Source organism: Ranitomeya variabilis, chromosome 1 (genome assembly GCF_051348905.1).
Source record: "Ranitomeya variabilis isolate aRanVar5 chromosome 1, aRanVar5.hap1, whole genome shotgun sequence".
NCBI lineage: Eukaryota > Metazoa > Chordata > Amphibia > Anura > Dendrobatidae > Ranitomeya > Ranitomeya variabilis.
Window position 1 is genome coordinate 643,427,020 of NC_135232.1, and position 20,429 is coordinate 643,447,448.

The 20,429-nt window shown below is 44.9% G+C and overlaps 1 protein-coding gene and 1 non-coding gene across 4 annotated transcripts in view; both read left to right on the forward strand.

Annotated features, from left to right (window-relative positions):
• The window catches only part of CDAN1 (codanin 1), a 162,905-nt gene that overhangs the window by 58,743 nt on the left and 83,733 nt on the right, over nucleotides 1-20,429 (forward strand). For all 3 annotated transcript variants that reach the window (XM_077261534.1, XM_077261543.1, XM_077261552.1), the window contains 2 exons: nucleotides 3,681-3,847; nucleotides 12,848-12,932. In XM_077261534.1, coding sequence (XP_077117649.1) covers nucleotides 3,681-3,847; nucleotides 12,848-12,932 — 252 coding nt within the window. The remainder of the gene's footprint in view (nucleotides 1-3,680; nucleotides 3,848-12,847; nucleotides 12,933-20,429) is intronic.
• LOC143797454 (U6 spliceosomal RNA) lies at nucleotides 6,710-6,815 on the forward strand. Its single transcript, XR_013220480.1, has one exon. It is a non-coding gene; the product is annotated as a U6 spliceosomal RNA (small nuclear RNA).

A 20,429-nucleotide genomic window follows, 5' to 3' on the forward strand; every position in this document is an offset into this window, starting at 1 on the left:
ATCCATTTTATCCTGTTGCCCATGTGAAAATGAAAAAATTGAGGCTAAAATAATTTTTTCGTGAAAAAAAAGTACTTTTTCATTTTTACGGATCAATTTGTGAAGCACCTGGGGGTTTAAAGTGCTCACTATGCTTCTAGATAAGTTCCTTGGGGGGTCTAGTTTCCAAAATGGGGTCACTTGTGGGGGAGCTCCAATGTTTAGGCACACGGGGGCTCTCCAAACGCGACATGGTGTCCGCTAAAGATTGGAGCCAATTTTTCATTGAAAAAGTCAAATGGCGCTCCTTCCCTTCCGAGCCCTGCCGTGCGCCCAAACAGTGGTTTACCCCCACATATGAGGTATCAGCGTACTCAGGACAAATTGGACAACAACGTCCGTGGTCCAGTTTCTCCTTTTACCCTTGGGAAAATAAAAAAAATTTTGCTAAAATATCATTTTTGTGACTAAAAAGTTAAATGTTCATTTTTTACTTCCATGTTGCTTCTGCTGCTGTGAAACACCTGAAGGGTTAATAAACTTCTTGAATGTGGTTTTGAGCACCTTGAGGGGTGCAGTTTTTAGAATGGTGTCACTTTTGGGTATTTTCAGCCATATAGAACCCTCAAACTGACTTCAAATGTGAGGTGATCCCTAAAAAAAATGGTTTTGTAAATTTTGTTGTAAAAATGAGAAATCACTGGTCAAATTTTAACCCTTATAACTTCCTAGCAAAAAAAAAATTTGTTTCCAAAATTGTGCTGATGTAAAGTAGACATGTGGGAAATGTTATTTATTAACTATTTTGTGTCACATAACTCTCTGGTTTAACAGAATAAAAATTCAAAATGTGAAAATTGCGAAATTTTCAAAATTTTTGCCAAATTTCCGTTTTTTTCACAAATAAACTCAGAAATTATCTACCTAAATTTACCACTAACATGAAGCCCAATATGTCACGAAAAAACAATCTCAGAATCGCTAGTATCCGTTGAAGCGTTCCTGAGTTATTACCTCATAAAGGGACACTGGTCAGAATTGCAAAAAACGGCAAGGTCATGAAGGGGTTAATTGGGATAAATCTGCCTTGATGCCTCTTTCTCATGGCTCGGTGACACACCTCAATACTTTATCCCCATTACCGGTTGTTACTAGCTTTAAATACCTAGGAATAATTATACCAAGATGTAGTAGACTTGATCTACAGTTTAATGTTCTCCCGCTGCTGGAGCTTGTTAAACATAAATTTGCAATTTGGAGTAAACTGCCTTTATCTGTCTCGGGCCGCATAAATTTGATAAAAATGATACTCCTCCCGAAGCTCAACTATTCCCTCCAACATAGTGCAGTACCGGTCCCTAAATCCTTTTTTGCCAACTTGAACTCATTAACTACATCTTTTATTTGGGGAAGGGCTAGACCCAAACTTAAATTATCCACCTTGCATAGATCTAAACAGATGGGAGGGGCGGCAATGCCAGATTTCTTCTTATACTACTTAGCTGGACAACTTAGGGCTCTGGGAAAATGGATGCCGGGGGGAGATTTACCGAACTCAGAACACCATTTGGCTCAGGCTGCCAAGATCAACTGCCCGTTGGGTTTCTTGGAGGTGAACAAACCCTCTGTCTCTAGATTACTGCCATTACTTCGGCTGGCAAGATTGATTTGGCGACAAGTGAAGAAGGTAATTCATTTTGATGGTGTTGTAGCTGAACTGCCATTATGGGATAATGAATATTTCCCGAGCTTGCTGAATCACCCCTCCGCTCAATTCTGGACACTGCATGGTGTTTCGTCGCTTAATGATCTTTATGAACAGGGAACCCTAATGTCCTTTGAACAAATGCAGCATAAACATGATATACCAAGACCTCAGTTCTTTCGATATCTTCAACTCAGATCAGCGATTCAATCACATTTTCGTAGTGTGGAAATGGCTCGGGTGATGTCCTCTTTCCCATTGATAGGGATATTCAAGTCACAGGGACCCCGGGGTCTTATCTCCGTATTGTATACTTATATGTTGTCCGTGGGTGCTGATGCTACCTTATTACCGATAAGGGACAAGTGGAGGGTCCTGATACCCGATCTGCAGGGTGAGGACTGGGAGATGGCCCTTGAGTCCCCAACCAGGGTGTCACCCTCGGCTAACAATAAAATGATACAGTTATACATTTTGCATCAATCATATCTAACCCCACTGCGATTATTTAAAATTGGGTGGTCCCGGTCTTCAGAATGTACTAGATGTCATATGGAGGAGGCGGATTTCATACACATGATATGGGAATGTCCAGTTATTATGTCTTATTGGAAAGAGGTGACCACGTTGTTGACTTCCCTTGTACATATTCCTGTTCCCCTGACCCCGTCAGTGTGTTTATTTGGGATACTGGAGGAGGAGATGTGGGGCCACCATGTTCAAATTTTTTTGAGAGAGACGCTTTTTCTGGCAAGAAAATTGATTGCCTTGCGTTGGATGGGCACTTCACATCCGTCTCTTAGGGCCTGGATAGAGTTGGTAAATCTAATCGTGCCATATGAACGCACCTTATACCAAAATAGAGGCTGTTTGGATAAATTTAATAAAATTTGGGACCTGTGGAACTCGTCATACCTCACTGTGTCATCACGTAGTTGAGGGCCTAGATTCTGTATAGCAAAGACTTGAGAAATAGAGTGAATCACGCTGAGCATTAAAACTGCTATGCTAAGGTGGTGGAGACTGTTTTGTTTTGTTTAGGCAGTAAGATAGGTTGAGCTTTAGGATTTTCAGTATATGTGACATACTATTATATTTCAACTTTGCATGACCCGATCGATGTATAAAGTATTATGTTGATGAATCTATCTTTATGATGTACCTGCACTGACGTGGAAATATGTAAATTGAGTATGTTCATGTGAATTAAGTGTTTTAATAAACGAATTTAAAAAAAGAAAAGACGATTATTAGCTGTAATTGCAAACAAAGGTTATTCCACAAAATATTAAACCTAGGGGTTGAATAATAATTGACCCACACTTTTATGTTTAAAATGTATAAAAATGTAACTGAGCAACAAAACTTTTTGGTTTGTAAGATTTATGCATCTGTTAATAAATCCTGCTCTTGTTTGAAGTTTGAAGGCTCTAACTTATTTGCATCTTATTAAACCTGCTAAATCTGCAGGGGGTTGAATACTACTTGTAGGCACTGTAAGTGGTTAAAGTGTTTAAAAAGAAATGCTACGTCACATTTAACCAATTAACCTGATGTTAAACCAGTCTTATCAGTGAGAGGGCTTTTATTTCCCATTTGTCATATGAATTGACCAGACAGGCAGAAGTTGTGCCAAATATATCGCTGTCTGTCACTGTTTCTTGCATCTCCCTAGAAATACCAGAAACTTCTTTACTGTACACAAACTCTCTGGCAAAATATTAGAGCAAGATTGCACATTTTTAGCCATGGTGCTTTTCTAGTTGCTGTCTAGTGAATAAGTTTGGGTCACCGTATGTGCTCTTATTTAAAACAGAGCCAAAAAATGCTGCCTTTAGCTTGATGAATTTCCCCAATATTTATTTTTAATGAATGAAGACATTTTTTGTTGTACTACCTTTCTTTCTTCATTTCAATCCCCCCAGCCTTTTAATTTTTTTCCTTAATTTCCAGCTTGTATTTTATGTGGACTACCTGACCTTTTTTACATTTCCAGACCCTGCCAATATTGGATGTGTTGCAGTTGCTGAGACGCTCCATTAAGGACCATCGCACCGTTCTGACTGTTCCTTGGACAGCAGAATATTTATCCTTGGTGGATTGTGTGGCTCCATACCTTGATTATTACAAAAAGGTGTTCTGCCTTTTACTCCATATATACAGGTAAGAAGAACAATTAGGTGCCAAGTTTACTTCTACTGGCCTAAGGGTAAGTTCACACAGGGCGTTTTTGCTGCTGTTTTTTGCTGCTTTTTTATGCTTATTTTCATCTGCTTTTTACAGTACCAGCAAAGCCTATGAGACTTCAGAAATTTCATGCACACACATTGGTCTTTTGTTTGATCAGTATTTTGTGCTTTGCTGCGTTTTTTGGACATAGAGCATGTCACTTCTTTCCGCGTTTTTGCTGCGTTTTTTTCTCCCATTGACTTGAATAGGTGTTGAAAAAAACGCAGTTATCATTATTTGCTGCGTTTTTGCTGCTGAAAATCCAAGGACATTAGCATGGACAAAGAAAAAAAAAAAAAAAGCAACAACAAAAGCGCACTAGAAGATCAGGTTTTGCTGCAGGAAAAAAATGCAGCAAAAATGCCCTGTGTGAACTTACCCCTAATCTTAAAAAAGCTGTAGCATGTCATGTGGTCATTCAACCACATGGTGGCACTGTTTTGGTTACAAACCGGCACAGAATACACTAAGACTTTGACGCCACTCCCCTGGATGTGTGTTTACATAGAGACATAGTTTAGTTCACGTTCAGCAAGGAGAGGGGACAGTAGATTTCAGTAGCCCCTGCTTATGAACTGGAAGTCAAAAATGAACTAGCCTCACTTCACTTTTTTCTCCTTCGCCACATTGGGGGACACAGGACCGTGGGTGTATGCTGCTGCCACTAGGAGGCTGACACTAAGTGAATACAAAGAAAGTTAGCTCCTCCCCTGCAGTATACATCCTCCTGCTGGCTCTCAGCTAACCCGTTCTTGCTTAGTGTCCGTAGGAGGCACACTGGTCTGGTCTTCAGACCTAAAGTTTATTTTATTCTTAAACGTTGTATGATGGCGTAATAAAGTTTTTTCCAATCTTTCACCTGGACTGGATGCAAATCCATATTTTATTTTTGAGTTACTACGTCCAATTGGGTCTGTGGACTTGGAGCGTGCATCTTTTTTTCTGATGTGCTGTCAGCTGTCTTTTTTTTCTTGAGCTTCTAGAGGTAGTCACCAGCAATGGTTTTCACTTCACAGGTGTGCCCTGTCAGGTTTAATAAGTGGGATTTCTTGCCTTATAAATGGGGTTGGGACCATCATTTGTGTTGTGCAGAAATCTGATGGATACACAGCTGATAGTCCTACTGAATAGACTGTTACAATTTGTATTATGGCAAGAAAAAAGAAGCCAAGTAAAGAAAAACGAGTGGCCATCATTACTTTAAGAAATGAAAGTCACTCAGTCCGAAAAATTGGGAAAACTGTGAAAGTGTCCCCAAGTGCAGTGGCAAAAACCATCAAGCGCTACAAAGAAACTGGCTCACATGAGGACCGCCCCAGGAAAGGAAGACCAAGAGTCGCCTCTGCTTCTGAGGATAGGTTTATCAGAGTCACCAGCCTCAGAAATCGCAGGTTAACAGCAGCTCAGATTAGAGACCAGGTCAATGCCACAGAGTTCTAGCAGCAGACACATCTCTACAACAACTGTTAAGAGGAGACTTTGTGCAGCAGGCCTTCATGGTAAAATAGCTGCTAGGAAACCACTGCTAAGGACAGGCAACAAGCAGAAGAGACTTGTTTGGGCTGAAGATCACAAGGAATGGACATTAGACCAGTGGAAATCTGTGCTTTGGTCTGATGAGTCCAAATTTGAGATCTTTGGTTCCAACCACCGTGTCTTTGTGCGAAGCAGAAAAGGTGATCTGATGGGACTCTACATGCCTGGTTCCCACCGTGAAGCATGGAGGAGGAGGTGTGATGGTGAGGGGGTGCTTTGCTGGTGACACTGTTGGGGATTTATTCAAAATTGAAGGCATACTGAACCAGCATGGCTACCACAGCATCTTGCAGCGGCATGCTTTTCCATCTGGTTTGCGTATAGTTGGACCATTTATTTTTCAACAGGACAATGACCCCAAACAGACCTCTAGGCTGTGTAAGGGCTATTTGACCAAGAAGGAGTGATGGGGTGCTACGCCAGATGAACTGGCCTCCAGTCACCAGACCTGAACCCAGTCGAGATGGTTTGGGGTGAGCTGGACCGCAGAGTGAAGGCAAAAGGGCCAACAAGTGCCTAGCATCTCTGGGAACTCCTTCAAGATTGTTGGAAGACCATTCCCGGTGATTACCTCTTGAAGCTCATCAAGAGAATGCCAAGAGTGTGCAAAGCAGTCAAAGCAAAAGGTGGCTACTTTGAAGAACCTAGAATATAAGACGTAATTTCAGTTGTTTCACACTTTTTTGTTAAGTATATAATTCCACATGTGTTAATTCATAGTTTTGATGCCTTCAGTGTGAATGTACAATTTTCAGAGTCATGAAAATAGAGAAAAATCTATAAATGAGAAAGTGTGTTTAAACTTTTGGTCTGTACTGTATCTCCTGCCAGTCTGTTTCCTTAAGCTCAGACTTCACCGCTCTGCAATGCCTGTGATCCCAAATGCCCTCAGGAGCCCTCCGCCGCCACCAAACCCAGTGTACCTAGCCCCCCGAGTGGGCTTAGTCACTGTCAGAATCCATGGCTTCTTTGGCCAAAGCGATTGACTCCCTCCATGATCCCTCCAGGGATCGGAGTATGCGCAGGTCTGACATAAATGGATCCTCTCCCATACTGGAGCAGTCGATCAGCAGGGGCCGAGAACACTCTAGAAACCTATAGGCGTCTGTTCAAAGGATTCGCAGCACGTCCCCAGGCATTCACGTGCATTCTCGTCCTCGAGTTCCGCTTCTCGCTCTCCCTCTCTAGGAGTCCGTTAACGACCGCCATTCTGAGTATGAATCGGGCGGCCCCTTGGAGTTGGATTCACCAGACTTTCAGGTGCTTGCTTCGGCAGCATATGAACTAAAATTGGATGATATAGAGGAGATTAGCACGACACCTGCGCAAGGATGACATGCAAATTCGTGAAGCTTTCCGTAAAAACGGTGGATTTGCTGATTGAGGCTGTCAGTCTGACATTAAACGTTGAAGAGAAATCTGATTCCGTTCCGGATCAAGCCGTGTCCTTTAAGATGACTAAACGCCCCCATAAGACTTTTGCAGTCCAACCTGAGTTTACGGCCGTACTCAATCGTCACAGGGAACGACCAGACAAACGCTTCATAGGACAAAAGTCTCTTGAAGCGAAATATCCTTTTGCGGCTGTGCGGAGGAAGGACCTGGCTGAATCCCCTGTTGTAGACCCGCCAGTGCCTTGCCTAGCATCCAAGACCCTTTTATCCGTACCGGATGGGGCATCCTTTAAAAATCCCACAGACCGTCAGATAAGAACACCTGGCTCTCTCTGTTTTTTGAGGCCTCAGGCTTGGCCCTCTGTCCTTTATTCGCTGCAGCATGGGTTTCCAAAGCGATAGTCTTCTGGGCAGATACCCTGGCCAAATCCATTCAGAGCGGTAATTATCCCCTCTAAAGCAGTACATCTTGCCAGTCAAATTTCTCGGGCTGGATATTACCTGGTACACACATCTTGGATGCGGCTGACTGTTCTGCTCTATCGGCAGTGAACGCAGTCACGATCAGCAGAGCATTATGCTCAGAGAGTGGAAAGCGAACTCTGCGTCAGAAAAAAACAAAGCAGTCCTTTATTTCTCTACCCTTCCAGAGTGGTCGCCTATTTGGTGAGAAGATGGATCAGCTTATTTCTGATGCCACGGGAGGAAAGAGTAAATTTGTTCCCCAGCAGAGGCTTAGGCGTCCTTTTCGCAGGCATCAACAGTTCCGGTTCCGATCCCTCTGGTCCACCACCACTACCTTCCCCGGGTCAGGGCGCTCTCCTCACAGGGACAGAGATATAAGGGATCTAGGTCTCAGAGATTTTCCGCCGCTGACTCCTGGCATCATCTGGTCGTCATTTTCAGGGTTGGCGGCCGCCTACTTCTGTTCAGTCAGGCCTGCTGTCCGTCATTTACAAGACCTCAAACTTCAAAACTATTTTTTCAAGGTTCGTCATTTTCGCATGGAAGCTCTGTGTTCAGTCTTCGCTGCTGTGGAAGAGTGAGAGTTTTTTGCATCCATCGACATCCGGGATGCTTACCTACATATCCCGATCTTTCCTCCCCACCAGAGATTCCTGCTCTTCTCCATTCACAACCAGCATTTCCCATTCTGAGTAACTCCGCAAGATGGGGTCATTACCCCAATTCCGGGAAACGAGAAGTTCAAGGGTTGCTATTCAGTTCTATTTGTGTCCCAAAAAGAGGATGGTACGGCCAGGTCCATCCTGGGCCTAAAGTTTCTGAACAATTTTGTCAGAGTTCGGCATTTGAGGATGGAGTCTCCCCTCTCCAAGGGTTCATGTGCTTCGCCATCCGCGAAGAACATTTTCTGTTCAGCCTTGCCCTTCGACCTTGCTACCCGCCCCATGGTGTTCTCAAAGGTCATAGCGGCCGTCATGTCCAGTCTACACTCTCGGGGCTTGGTCGTCTTGCTAGCCCTTCAGCAAGGGACCTGAGTACTTTGTCAACCATCTCTTCTTTCCATCCACCTTGGCATGAGGGACAACGTGCACTTTTGGACGCATGCGACAGGAGCCTCTTCTCCCTCGTCATCACACTGCCCAGGGGAATTGGTCTCCTCCGGAGTCTTCTCTTCCCATCAATGTCCTAGCAATCCGACAGATCCGTCTGTTCCTGTGGCGGTTCCATCGTCTCCAGACAGGCCGTCACATCCGAATTCAATCAGACAATGCCATGGCTGTGGCTTAGAGGAGGCATCCGCATCAAAGCAGCAATGCGCGAGGTGGAACACATCCTTTGCTAGGGTAATAGGAACCACTCGGTTATCTCGGCTGTTCACTCTCGAGCATGGAAAACTGGGCTGTGGACTTCCTCAGCCCTCAAGGCCTGGCCTCGGGAGAGTGGTCTCTCCTTCCGGGGATTTTCCAGTGGACCTGTCTTCACTAGAGGACTCCGGACGTAGACATGATAGCGTCCTGGTTGAATCCCAAGATGCTCAAGTTTGTAGCTAGATCCCGGGACCCGAGAGCTATCGGGTGGACGCACTCGTCCTTCCGTGGAGTCCGTTTCATCTTCCCTACCTGTTTCCCCCATTGCTTTTGCTTCCGAAGGCCATCAGGAAGATCAAAGCTGAGGGAGTACCGGTGATCCTAGTTGCTCCAGACTGGCCGCGCTGAGCGTGGTACGCAGAAATAGTGCAGCTTGTCACAGACGTCCCTTGGCGACTACGAGATCGACCGGACCTGCCTTTCCAGGGCCCGTTTGACTACCAGAACTCAGGGGCCCAGAATATGACAGCTTGGCTGTTGATTCCTGGGTCCTAACCGTGGCTGGTTTCTCCCATGAGGTAGTTTGCACCATGATAAATGCCCAGAAGCCGGTGTCGGTACGCATCTATCATCGGACCTGGAAAGCCTTTTTTGATTGGTGTAAAGGCCGAGGTCGGTCTCCTTTGTTTTTTCTCCATTCAGACAAGGTGGTCCTCACCACCTTTTTTGAATTCCTTCAGTCCGGTCTGGACTCGGGCCTAGCGCCGAGCCGAGGTCCCTCAAAGGGGCATATCTGCCTTGTTTGTATTGTTTCAGCGTAAAGTCTCTTCCAAACCGCGGGTGAGCACTTTTTCTGGGAGTCTTTCGTGTGGTACCTCCCTACAGAGCACCCTTAGATATCTGAGGCCTTAACTTGGCCCTAGGTGTCCTATAGGAATCTCCTTTCGAACCGTTACAGGTTGTCTCTCTCTCTCCCACCTCTCATGGAAGGTTTCCTTCCTAGTCATGGTAACCTCAAGCAGAATGGTCTCAGAGCTAGTTGCTCCATCCTGCCGAGCTTCTTTTCTGACTTTTCATAGAGACAAGGTGGTCCTCAGGCCATCCCTGCCCTTCCTTCCAAAAAAGGTGTTGTTGTTTCACCTTTAGACAGCTGATGCTGGGAGTTTACTCTGTTATGATGTTATTTCCCACCCGGGGACTTCTTTGGGACGTCCCACAGACCTGTGTCCCCCCAATGTGGCGAAGGGGAAACATGGATCTTAAGTGCTCACCGTAAAATCTTTTTCTCCGAGCCACTCATTGGGGGACACGGCAACCACCCTGTTGGCTATTGTTTTTCTGATTTAACATGTTGTACCTATTGTTGCTGATTATAATCTCCTACTGCTAGGTCACTAAACTGGTTCTATCTGGAGCCACTGGGTGGTGTATACTGCAAAGGAGGAGCTAACTTTTTTGTATTCACTTAGTGTCAGCCTCCTAGTGGCAGCAGCATACACCCATGGTCCTGTGACCCCCAATGAGTGACTCGGAGAAAAGGTTTTTACGGCGAGTACACAAAAATCCCTGTTTTTTTTTTTTTTTTTTTTGCTACTATAACAAATTATGCTGTAACTATGCTATTGCATCGGGAGGGCGGTAATGTCACGATTGGGGCAGGCTTTGCAGTGTAGAGAATCTCTGTTAACCCCTCTATGTGCTCACCCACCTATCCACTCTCTCTTACCCGTTGTTGTCTTCAACGTTGTGCCTGTGCTGCTTTCCTTTCATTGTCATTGGCGTACTTTTTAGGAGGAGCCATGTTGGCATTGATATTTGGTTTTTAAAGGGGTTTTCCCATGAACGAAAGTTCATTTTAAAAATTCTGTGTGTCTGACCGTGTACAGAACATGCCACAGCTCCTGGGCCGGGGAGGAAGCAAAAGACAATACTGACATTATCGCAGGAGATCGCAGAAGATACATTTTTGTGAGGGAAAATATTTTTTAAAAACAGTGAACTTTTACCTCACAACATGAATCCATTGTGATCCCCTGCTGTAATGTCAGTATTGTCTTTTGCTTCCTCCCCTGCTCAGGAGATGTGGTATGCTTCGTACACTGTCAGACACAGACAATTTTTAAAATGAACTTTCGCTCGTGGGAAAACCCCACTAATGTGATGGTGGTCCGCTGGTGGTACTGGGCAAGAGGCTGCGTATGGCGTATACAGTGCGTGCGTGTGGTGCTTACTGCGTATACTGTGTGTGAGTGGTGCATACAGCATATACAGGGTGGGTGTGTGTGTGTGGTGCATACAGCATATACAGGGTGTGTGTGGTGTGCGTATTGCGTATACAGTGTGTGTGGTGCGATGGTTTTCCGCTGGTGTTACCGCGCAAGAGGCTGGTACCACCAGCAGTTTCCATATTGAGACATCCATCACTTGGGTGTCCCAATATGGCGGTCAGTGAACTTCTGGGATCCGGACACATCTTGACGGAACTGGATGTGGAGACATTAAAAGGTAAGTATATATTAAGATGTCAGTGGTAGAGGACCCAACATTTGTATAATTCTCAATATTACTTTTTTTTTTTTTTTTTTTTTTAATGAAAGCAATTGTTCTGCTTGTCTGATGGTGGTCATCTATAACGTTGTGTACTTGTGGATTGTTTTCAGTAAGAGCCTCAAGGCTCTGCATTATAAGAAAGCTGGGTTTTGTACTCTTCACAGCAATCCTCTCCAGGCACTAACTTCTGAAGGCTCCCCATGCATCATTACAGCACTCAGTAGTATCTACTATATAATTGTCTAAGGGTCACTTCCGTCTGTTTGTCTGTCTGTCACGGATATTCATTGGTCGTGGCCTCTGTCATGTAAATCCAAGTCGCTGATTGGTAGCGGCAAAACAGCCACGACCAATCAGCGACGGGGACAGTCCGGCGGCAAAATGGCGCTCCTTCCTCCCCACAGTCAGTGCCCGGCGCCAGCTCCATACTCCCCTCCAGTCACCACTCACACAGGGTTAATGGCAGCATTAACGGACCGCGTTATGCCGCGGTGTTAACACAGCTATTAACCCTGTGTGACCAACTTTTTACTATTGATGCTGCGTATGCACCATCAATAGTAAAAAGATCTAATGTTACAAATAATAAACAAAAAAAAAGGTTATTCTCACCGTCCGGTTCCGGTGCCAAGGATGCTAGACGTCGCGCGCTGTCTTCGGCAGTGCAAGCGGCAGGTTCCGGTGCCAAGGATGCTATGAGCGAAGGACCTGCCATGACGTCACGGTCATGTGACCGCGACGTCATCACAGGTCCTGCGCTCATACCAACCCTGGGACCGGAAGCTGCCGCATGCACCGCACACAGGCGCCAGGACTTCAAGGAGCCTTCGGATGGTGAGTATATGTTTATTTTTTATTTTAAGTCTTTTTTAACCACGCATATAGTGCCCACATTGTTATATACTACATGGGCTGTGTTACATACTGCATGGGCTGCATTATATACTACATGGCTGCTATGTACTACGTGGGCAGTGTTATATACTATGTGGGCAATGTTATATACTGCGTGGGCTGCTTTATATACTACATGGCTGCTATATACTACGTGGGCAGTGTTATATACTGTGTGGGCTGTTACATACTGCATGGCTGCTATATACTACGTGGGCAGTGTTACATACTATGTGGGCAATGTTATATACTACGTGGGCTGTGTTATATACTGTTTGGGCTGTGTTACATACTGCGTGGGCTGCGTTATATACTACATGGCTGCTATGTACTACGTGGGCAGTGTTTATATACTATGTGGGCAGTGTTTATATACTATGTGGGCAATGTTATATACTGCGTGGGCTGCGTTATATACTACATGGCTGCTATATACTACGTAGGCAGTGTTACATACTGTGTGGGCTGCGTTACATACTGCATGGCTGCTATATACTACGTGGGCAGTGTTATATACTATGGGAAATGTTATATACTGCGTGGTCTGTGTTATATACTGTTTAAGCTGTGTTATATACTGCGTGTCCACTGTTATATTCTGCGTGGCCTGTATTAACACATCGGGTATTCAAGAATATGTCGTGGCCTGTGCTATATACTATGTGGCTGCTATATACATACATATTCTAGAATACCCGATGCGTTAGAATCGGGCAACCATCTAGTTGTAGTATAAGTGGTTGTGTTAGAAGCCGCGTATTAATTTGTGTTTCCTTTTTGTTGTAAAGAAATAAATTGATCCTGACTGATGAGAAAGAGATGAATATCCTAAATAAGCTGCTGCTTCTTGCGGTTCTGGGCTGGCTTTTACAGGTACAATATTTATAACTGTACAAAATTGCTTTTTATAAATCTATACAACCCCATCCTGACATAAGATGTATTGGTACGTCCCAAGTCCGGTATGGGTGTATGAAGCGGGATCAGTAGCTGAGCCTATTCCATAACCACTGGTGCTGGCAGTGTATTGCAGCTGGCATCTGCCTCTTACCACATGTTCCAATCAATCCAAAGCCCATCAAGCCCATGGTTCGGCTTTGTAGGACATCCGTAATATTACTGCACGCTGCTGCAATATTGTAGTATTGCCATATATAGAATAAATGATTAAACAGATGCTAGTTAAAGTCAACAAGGATTATAAAATAAAAACTTAAATTACCAAAACAAACTCCTTATCTTCGTAAGGCTTCTTTCACACTTCAGTTGTTTGGCGTCAGTCAGCTCCGACATAGTGACGGATCCGTCACAATTGTTGAGAAAACTGTTCTAACGGATCCGTTTTTTTGACAGATCCGTTACTTGGGGGTTGTCTGGTTAAAGTATCTATTTTTTGGAGCATGCGCAATTGAAAAAGCGGATTAGGGCGACGGATCCGCCGAAATGACGGTCGCCCATAGGCTCCCATTCTATGGAATGGCGGACGCGACAGATCCGTCGCGAACCGCCATTTCGGCGCAGACAAAAAGCGTTATAATGTCCGTTTAGGTCTAGATGACGTCCGCCAAATTTCGACGGATCCGTCGCATGGCGGACGGAACGGACGACCATCCGTCACAATCCGTCGCTAATGCAAGTCTATGGGAAAATAGCGGATCCGCCAAAAAAAAAATAGCGGATCCGCTATTTGATGAAAATGACGGATTCAAACTGAAGCCAAAAGACTGAAGTGAGAAAGAGGCCTAAGGAGTAATGTCCTAAAGAAGAAAATCAGAATGCCAGAATTGTCTTTTTTTTTTATTTTTATTTGACACTCCCCTCCCTCAACCACCTCCCCAAAAAATGCAATAAAAAGTAAAAATGTTGTAATTGTCAGAATTTCGTATGAATAAAAATGCCAATTCGGCATGTAATAACTAGCCCGTCCCAACGCTGTTGACAGAAAAACCTAAACTATGGGTCTCATTTTTATTCTTTTTTAAAACCTCACAGAAATCTTAATAAAAAAGAACTGCAAATCGCCTAGTCTTTCTTTATCACTTCATTGGTGGATACAGGTAACCATGGGTGTATGCTGCTGTCGCTAGGAGGCTGACACTATGCAAAAAAAATGGAAATAGCTCCTCCCCAGCAGTATACATCCACTGACAGGAACCAAGTACCTCAGTTTTATCTTACTGTCTGTAGGAGGCGGACCTGGATCTGATCACAGATCTGCAGTTTTCCTTTTCAGGTATCCTGTTGTGTTTTTATTAACCTTTTTCCTTTGTTTTTCAGGTTCTTCATCTTCAGGTTAACATGGTGTAATTTCTCACCCTGTTTTTCCGTACGTATGTGACTGAGAGAGCAGTGTGGTGTCACCCACATCGTCCACTCTCAGACCCGCAGGCAGTACTTAATCCCCTGTCAACTTTACGGGTGTTTCAGGGCGTTTACCGGTGGCCAGTCTTTGCCTTTTCCCCTCTTCACTGAGAGGAAGACGGTGGTCACCAGCGGTGGCCCCCCCCCCTTCTCGTAAGGGGGTTGATGAAGTCTTCTGCATCGTCAGGAGATGGTGTGGGAAGGAGGATCCCTTTTTCCAGTGTCCCTCATCCACCTGAGGACTCCTGATGCAATCCTCATCAGTGAAGAGGAACCAGGGATCCACTTCGCAGGTATATATGTTCCCTCAACCCCCCCACCACCACCCCCCGCAGCGGCGCATGGCAGAGATTCCTCAGCATTTCCGTCCCTTAACGGGTCAGGGCGGCTTTAGTACATTATCCCCTGCACGACCGCAGCCATTTTCCACAGTCCGGTCCCAGACCGTGAGCACATCCCTCTCTTCCTGGCTGCGCCTCCCCCTGCCACTCACCACCGTTTGTTTGAATTTTGCGCTCTTTTTGTCCCAATATAACGTCTCGCCGGGTGTCAGAGAGTCTCCTGCTCTAACCTAGCTAGGCTTCCCGGTTTACGCGCGTCGCGTCTCCTCGTCCCTTTTTCCTCTAGTGTTGTGGAGCTCCATGTTCCTTCGTGTCTTCTGCGTCCTCTGCACTGACTGTTCAGGCAGAGGGCAGTGCGCACTAATTGCGTCATCGCTCCCTCTGACCTGAGCATCAGTGCAGAGGACACAGAAGACACAGCGGCGCCGATGGTGGAACGGGGAGCAGGTTAATATCGCACACTGGGTCATACTCACCTGCTCCTGGCGTGGTCCCTGCACGTCTGTTCCCTGGCGCCGGCAGCTTCTTCCTTTAGTGAGCAGTCACACGGTACCGCTCATTACAGTAATGAATATGCAGCTCCACCCCTATGGGAGTCGAGTCCATATTCATTACTGTAATGAGCATTACCATGTGACTGCTCACTACAGGAAGAAGCTGTTGGCACCCTGAGAACGAGGGACGTCCAGGGACCGCAACAGGAGCAGGTGAGTATTATTAGACAGCTGCCGCTCCCCCTTCCCTGCTGACCCCTGGGTATGACTCGAGTATAAGCCGAGGGGGGCAATTTCAGCCTAAAAAAATGGGCTGAAATTCTCGGCTTATACTAGAGTATATACGGTCATCCACCTGTGTGTAGTCAAGTCTCCGTATAAATGCACCTGCTCTGTGATAGTCTCAGGGTTCTGTTTGAAGCACAGAGAGCATCATGAAGACCAAGGAGTACAAAAGGCAGGTCCATGATACTGTTGTGGAGAAGTTTAAAGCCAGATTTGGATACAAAATGATTTTCAAAACCTCAAACATTCCAAGGAGCATTGTGCAAGCGATCATATTGAAATGGAAGGAGTATCATACCACTGCAAATCTACCAAGACTCAGCAGTCCCTCTAAACTTTCATCTCAAACAAGGAGAAGACTGATCAGAGAAGCAGCCAAGAGGCCCATGATCACTCTGGATGAACTGCAGAGATCTACAGCTGAGGTGGGACAGTCTGTCCATAGGACAACAATCAGTCGTATACTGCACAAATCTGAACTTTATGGAAGAGTGGCAAGAAGAAAGCCATTTCTCAAAGATATCCATAAAAAGTGTAATTTAAAGTTTGCAACAAGCCACCTGGGAGACACACCAAACATGTGGAAGATGGTGCTCTGGTCAGATGAAGCCAAAATCGAACTTTTTGGCAACAATTATAAACGATATGTTTGGCGTAAAGGCAACACAGCACATCACCCTGAACACACCATCCCCACTGTCAAACATGGTGGTGGCAGCATCATGGTTTGGGCCTGCTTTTCCTCAGCAGGGACAGGGAAGATGGTTAAAATTGATGGGAAGATTTATGGAGCCAAATACAGGACCATTCTTAAAGAAAACCTGTTTGAGTCTGCAAAAGACCTGAGACTGGGATGGTTCACAAATAAACATATCCAGGTGTTAGAATGGCCAAGTCAAAGTCCAGACCTCAATCCAATTGAGAATCTGTGGAAAGAGCTGAAAACTGCTGTTCACAAATGATCTCTATCAAACCTCACTGAGCTCGAGCTGTTAGCCAAGGAAGAATGGGTAAGAATTTCAGTCTCTCGATGTTCAATACTGATAGAGACATACCCCAAGCGACTTGCAGCTGTAATCACAGCAAAGGTGGCGTAACAATGTATTAAGTTAAAGGGGACGAATAATATTGCACGCCGCACTTTTCAGTTTTTGATTTTCCACAAAAATTTAAAATAACAAAAGACGTTTCGTTCAACTTCACAATTGTGTTCCACTTGTTGTTGATTCTTCACCAAAAATTTACATTTGGTATCTTTGTTTGAAGCATGATATGTGAGCCGAATACTTTCGCAAGGCACTGTAAATCCACCAAATGCCTTCTCCAACAACCACCACCAGCCATGCAGCATATGCTGTCTGTGAGGACAATGAATGCTAGCTGGGAATTGCTTCTAATCAGTGCAGGAGTAGGAGAAATCAGACGCCGCGGTCTTGTTGCTCCTCTCTGTTGCGGTAAACCCCTGACAGTGAAAGACTGAACTTCATGATCTCTTCCATTATATTGTGTATTTATCTACAGCCTAATTTTATCATCAGTGTGCTATCCCCATTTCAGCATAATTGTATATTATAGGTGATAAATTACATACTGTGTGCTATAGCCTTTGTGGTGGATGGTGAATTGGTTTGGCATGTAATAACTATGATATCCATTACTGCCAGGATAATATTCTATACTGTTTGCATTTAGTGCATGTTTTTTTGCTTTTATGTGTATATTTTATACATTGCTGCCAGAGGTGATATCAGATCATGATACTTTATTGCACAGTTTATGTAATTCTGTCCATGAGATATTGGCTATTTTTTGCACCTTATTAGATGTGTTTCAGGCTTTTATATTGACATTTTATAGTTTTTATGGATTGTACATCAATGAAATTTGTCAGATTTTAGATGTGCGCATCAATATTGCATTTCTTTTTCTTTTCTGTGATGTTTACTATTGATACATATAGACCACTCTGTGGTCATACACTATATAGGCTGTACACCCATTTCCTATATTTTTTGTAGTGTTAAAATTACAACTTATTCTGCATACAAACAAACTTTCTTACTAAGTGAAATGAAAATAAAATATTGGAAGTCGATGATGAAAAAACTTAAAGCAGAAAAAAAAAGAAAAATGGCTGCATCTGCAAGAGGTTAAGGCACCTGTATCAGCCTTAAAATCCTTTGATATAAGAAGGTTAAAATTCATTAATTTACTTTATAAAACTAAAACTAAAAATAAAACCGTGTAAAAAATGCATATTAAGTACAAATGTTAACTGTTTAACAGTTGTTATAAGTCATGGTAAAAATATTGATTTCCAATGACTGCATTTATTACACATGAATAATACATTTACTCTAATCAAAAACTCACATCTTATGCAGATTTTGCAATACTTTTCAGACCAAAAACATGAAACGGTTGCAGACTTCATCCCTCTGCCAATTATCATTTCTACAAATGCGGTGGCAATTGTTCTTTGCCCAGGTCTGGAGATCAACTTCATTAATTGCTAATTAATGACTTTGCATTTAACCTGTAAAGATATATACTGAATCGGAGGGGCGCCTTCTTTTCTGGCCGGCTGGCTTATCCTCCTCTCTGAACATGCCCCCGACGTGTCAGCCGATCAGATTTTTACTGTTTTTCACCGGCCGGCGTTCTTAGTCACGTCCACCGCTCTGCATCGTCCTGGCTATACGCTGCTGAGCCGATACTTCACCGTTCTTGTGCCTCAGCAGATGTAAAATCTGTCTGAGACTGCATATTTTCTGCGCTCTCGATGTCAGACCCGCATTTAGCTTATAGCACGGCCGCAGTGCGACACAGCTAACCTTGCAGTCATTTGCTGACCATTGCTGGCATTGGGTAGGCTCTACTCTAATTTTTTTTAAGCAGTATTGCCAGGCTCAACTTATGCCCAACCCTGCAGAGGCTTTCCATTGCCCCTCTAAACCTACTGTGGTTCTTTACGCCTGTGCCGTTTGTAAAAGAATGTGGTCCTCAAATTAGTTTTTCCCCCTTCTGTCTGTCCTGCAGCCCCTCCTCCACGTCTGCCACACAGGAGCCCCCTAACGCCCAGGATGAGAGCAGACCCCTCTCCTCGGAGTGGGCTGTTGCCATGTTATAGTTGGTCTCTGACCTGACTAAAGTATCACCGTCCCTGGTCCAGGTCCTGGAGCATATTCAACATTTTTCTACCACCACCAGTGCTCTGAACGCCTCTCACGGTGATTCGCACACACTTGACCACGACCGTCGCAGGGACAAATCTGGTACAAAGAAATGGAAACGGCCTCTTTCTAGTTCCCCGGGTCCCTCTGCACATATAGGATGCTCTCCTCTCCCCATGCCCCGTTTTCGGAGGCAGATTTTGGGTCGGATGTGGATTCCCAGGCTGAGTCTGAGTCTCATACTGACCGGGTCTCAAAATGCAGGATATGGTCAATAGCCTTACCTCAGCAATTACCCAAGTTCTTAACCTACAGGAGGGATGAGGCTTCTGCTCAGGAGCACTCAGTGTCCTTCAAATGGGTAAAACGTTCTTCACGAACCTTCCCCAATAACTGGGAATTTGAAGCAATTATGGCTAAACACTAGGAACATCCTGAAAAGTGCTTCCTGGCAATGAAGCAGCTAGACATTCTTTATCCCTTTAGCCCAGACCTTGTTGGTTAATGGGCAGAATCCCCTAATGTGGATCCACCAGTCTCACACCCGTCTTCCAACACAGTCTTGTCTGTACCGGACTTTGTATCTCTTAAGGACGCCACGAATAGGCAGCTTTAGTCCTTAGCCAAGCCCGCCTTTGATGCGGCCAGCGCTTCTCTCTGTCCCATTTTTGCCTACACCTGGGCGGCCAAATCTATTTCTTCCTGAGCAAAAAAATGCTTCGCCTGTGTATCCTAGCAGCAGTTCCTCTGGATGAGATGGCAGATTTGGCAGACCAGATTGCCCATGCCAGCAAATATCTTCTTACTGCCTCCCTTGATGCAGCCTGTTGTTTTGCCAGGGCAAACAGCAATATCATTGCTATACGCCACATCCTCTGGCTGAAGCATGGAATGATCCACCCTCAAAAAAGTCTCTAACCTTGCCTTTCAACACTCTAGGCTTTTCAGGTCCAAACTGGATCAGATAGTTTCGGATTCTATCGGCGGGAAAAGCACTTCTCTTTTCCAGTCCAGGCCTAAGCGTCTTTTCAATTGGAAGAGGTTGCTTCATTTTTGTTCCTTTTGGCCCTTCACTCAATCAGATCTTCCTCACAGCAGGGCCGTTCTTCCACCCATAGGGAAAGGAAGAGCCCTCTTTCAGACCCGCACCTCACTGGCGATCAAGGGGTCGTTCTTCTAAGTCTTCTGGGTACTGCGCCAACATGTTCTCTTCTAAGTGACGGGTCTCTCCCACTATTTGTCATCCCTGAAGGTCGTCGTAACGGGCTCCCAGCTTCCAAGTCCACTATTGCCCGTTGGATTCGTTCGGCAATTTTGGAGGCATACCGCGTTCAGGACAAACAGCACCCTCCGGGGCTAAAGGCTCACTCCACCCGGGCGGGATGAGTTTCCTGGGCAATTCGTCACCAGGCTTCGGCTTTACAGATTTGTACATCTGTGACCTGGTCATCATTACTCTTTTGCGAGGTTTTACAGGGTTCATACTCATGTCTCGTCTGATGCAGGCTTGGGAAGGAAGTTGCTGCAGGCGGCAGTTACGCATCGGCCGACCTAAGTGTTTTCTTTGCGTTCCTTCTGTTTCCCACCCTAAGGACTGCTTTGGAACGTCCCATAGTTACCTGTGTCCCCCAATGAAGCGATAAAGAAAGAAGTATTTTTGGTACTCACCGTAAAATCTTTCTTGGTGCCTTCATTGGGGGACACAGCACCCTCCCT